We start from the raw sequence: 2959 nt of genomic DNA, 5'->3' as shown, positions 1-2959 counted from the left end.
AATGGAAAATTAATAAACAAATTTAATAATTAAACTATACTCAAAGTAATATATAAAAATCTCAACCAATAGTTCAAGTTTTATTAAAGTAATTAAAATACAAATTTAAATGAAAAACATATCAAAGGTGTGTGAACACTTCTTTATAAACAACATTGGTTGTTGTATTAGTACGTTTCCCATCCTTATCAAGAATTAATATCTTCACCCCTTGTCTTGATTTAACTCTTGATAATGCTACATATAACTGCCCATGTGTGAAAACTGGTTCTTTTAAAAAAAGACCAACCTTAGACAAAGACTGGCCTTGACTCTTGTTGATTGTCATAGCAAAACACACAGCAACAGGAAACTGTCGTCTTTGAAAAGCAAAAGGTATTTTTTTGTCGGATGGAATCATGCTAATTCTTGGAATGAACGTTCTAGTTCCAACATTAGCACCTGATATAATTTCACCTTCCATAACCTCTTTCCAAGATATGTAACTTTTAACCTTGTACCATTACATAATCCATTCTGTTGGTCAATGTTCCTAAGAAGCATAATAGGAACACCAACTTTTAGAACCAGGCGATGATTTGGTAAACCAGATATCTTTAAACCATTCAAAACATCAGGTGAATACAACTCTTGCTGGAAGGAATCAATACCTTTTTCCGTTTGACATATACTATCAGAGCTTAGGTACTCTACTGGTTCACCAGGAAACAACTCTAACAATCGATCATTTATTTCATGTACGACCTCATTTTTGGGTGTCAGAATCGCTCTTTCAGAAAAATAATCTAGATCCATATATCTTTCTAAAACAGACGGATATACAAATTGAATCAAACTTTCAATGGGATCCGAAGTATCTGTAATTAGAAGATCAGAAGGTATTTCTACAATTGCCACACCATCGTTGTCACCTCCAACTTTATCCTCGCCAATATCAAGAAGCCATTTGGCAAATTTCTCAGTCTCCTCCATTCTGGATTGTAAAGCACCGATAGTCAACCTCGTGTTTTTGGTCAAGGTAAGTAATTTACAGTGGGACCATATATAAGATGAACTCAACGAAGCGTTAACAATTTCTTGCATACTTCCGTTTGGAATAACAGGAAGAATTTTTCTAAAATCACCACCAAACAAAATTACTTTACCTCCAAATAATACATCCGAATGAGAATTGCTTTTCTCAACCAAAACATCTTTAAATGTTCGGTCTAAAGCTTCGAACGCATGTCTATGTACCATGAGTGCTTCATCCCATATAATCAACCTAGTATGCTTAAGCAAGTAGGCTACATCACCATCAGCCCTTATGTGACACATAGAACTCTCATCTAAATTTATGGGAATGTGAAATCTAGAATGTGCCGTTCTACCTCTTGACATTAGCAAAGAAGCAATACCACTGGAAGCAACATTTAGTACGATCTGCTCTTGATGTGGGGTAAAATACATATATTTGTCCCGTGTAAATTGTATAGTTTTTGTAAAGGTTTTATTTATTTTTATTTAGTTTTAGTATTATATTATATCATTTCGTGTTTTGACAGGTTCTGGTGCAAATGAAGCAAAAACGAGTAAAAAGGAAATAAACAGCCAGTTGGGCAGAGTGAGGCGCCAATGACCAGAGTAAAAGTGCCGCTATTTTCTGTGAGTGGGCCGAGGCCACTATCTCTAATTTATAAGCTAGAGGGGCCTGAGTTGCAATAAAAGCTAAAATGGAAAATTAAGTGTGAAACGTTGTAGAACTCGAGGGACCAGAGTTGCATACTTGTTGAAACTTTGAATTAATGCCTTCACATGAATATAAACAAAATGGATCCGTGTGAATTATGTATGGTGGGTCCACCATTGACCTAGTAAGAAAGTTGACCACCAATTATTTGTGTTCTGGGTTTCTGTATCGTATAGAATTTGACCCAATACATATATTGTTCTTAATTCGCTAATTGGGCCGGAGGGGATCAAATTACAATAACGAAAAAGCATGAGGCGGCTATTATTTTTGTGGAGGGGAGTTGGACGCAAATAAATTGGGACGGCAGTAGATGCACGAAGAGAACCAGAGGGGACGAATTGACATCAACAAATTGAAGGTTCTGGGAGACGCAATATATCAAACGCAGAAATCTTTGGGCACGAAATTTAAAGCTTGTTTTGCGGGAATCATCGGCATCGAGCGGGAAGCTTGGAGAGCAAGGGATTAACGGGTTTTGCTACTCAGTTTCTCTTATTTTCTAGTTTCTTTGTTTTTATTTGATGAATTCTTGTTTGAGACTTAGTTTTATTATTTTTAAGACAATGATTATCGGCTAAAATACTTTTAACTACCTAGGCTAATGACAATAGTTAAATAAAGTTTGGATCTTTATTCGATTTTTGGCGTGGTTATGGATTTTTCTTGTACTGTAAAAGCTATGGGAATTTAACTTGGTGCACATGCGTGCTTGTGATTGTTTGATTATTGTTTATTGCTTCGTTCGATTCTTGGTGACGGTCTTTATCACGGAATAGAGTCGGGCTAGGGTTTTAGGTTTTGGTGAGTGTCTATATCACATAATAAATCTCTAATCCTTTAGGGTGAAAATCTAGTAAGTAACCTTAGAAACAATATTCGGTAACCTAATAAAATCAAGTGTGCTACTAAACTCGTCGCTGTGAGGCTCGAGGGTATTAATAGGTCTCGGTTTGGTTATAAGTCCTTAACATTCCATTGTCTATTAAACCAAGATTAAAACCCGTAGTTGCTTTAGACGTTCGCGCTGTGAGGTAGAGCGTCTTATATAGGCACTTTCAAGAAATCTAGAGGACTGTAAGGAAATCTAGAAAGCCGGTGAGCGTAACAGCCTAGGTAGTGCCATAAGAATCGCCTTGAGAGTGTTTGAGGGGCTTAGTGGTGTCTTAATAGGTTTAGCATTTAAAGATCCCGGTTCCACATCACAAAATCATCGAATAGAAACCCATT

At 36.4% G+C, this 2959-nt stretch overlaps 1 protein-coding gene across 1 annotated transcript; it reads right to left on the bottom strand.

Moving 5' to 3' along the window:
* Positions 1 to 396: 396 nt before the first annotated feature.
* LOC110883632 lies at positions 397 to 1449 on the bottom strand. The gene has a single exon (XM_022131351.1). The coding sequence runs from the start codon at positions 1447 to 1449 to the stop codon at positions 397 to 399; it is 1053 nt and encodes a 350-aa protein (XP_021987043.1).
* Between the last annotated feature and the right edge of the window lie 1510 nt (positions 1450 to 2959).

Source organism: Helianthus annuus, chromosome 4 (assembly GCF_002127325.2).
Source record: "Helianthus annuus cultivar XRQ/B chromosome 4, HanXRQr2.0-SUNRISE, whole genome shotgun sequence".
Taxonomy (NCBI): domain Eukaryota; kingdom Viridiplantae; phylum Streptophyta; class Magnoliopsida; order Asterales; family Asteraceae; genus Helianthus; species Helianthus annuus.
The sequence above is the reverse complement of the archived record's forward strand: the minus strand, read 5'-3'. Positions and strand labels throughout refer to the sequence as shown.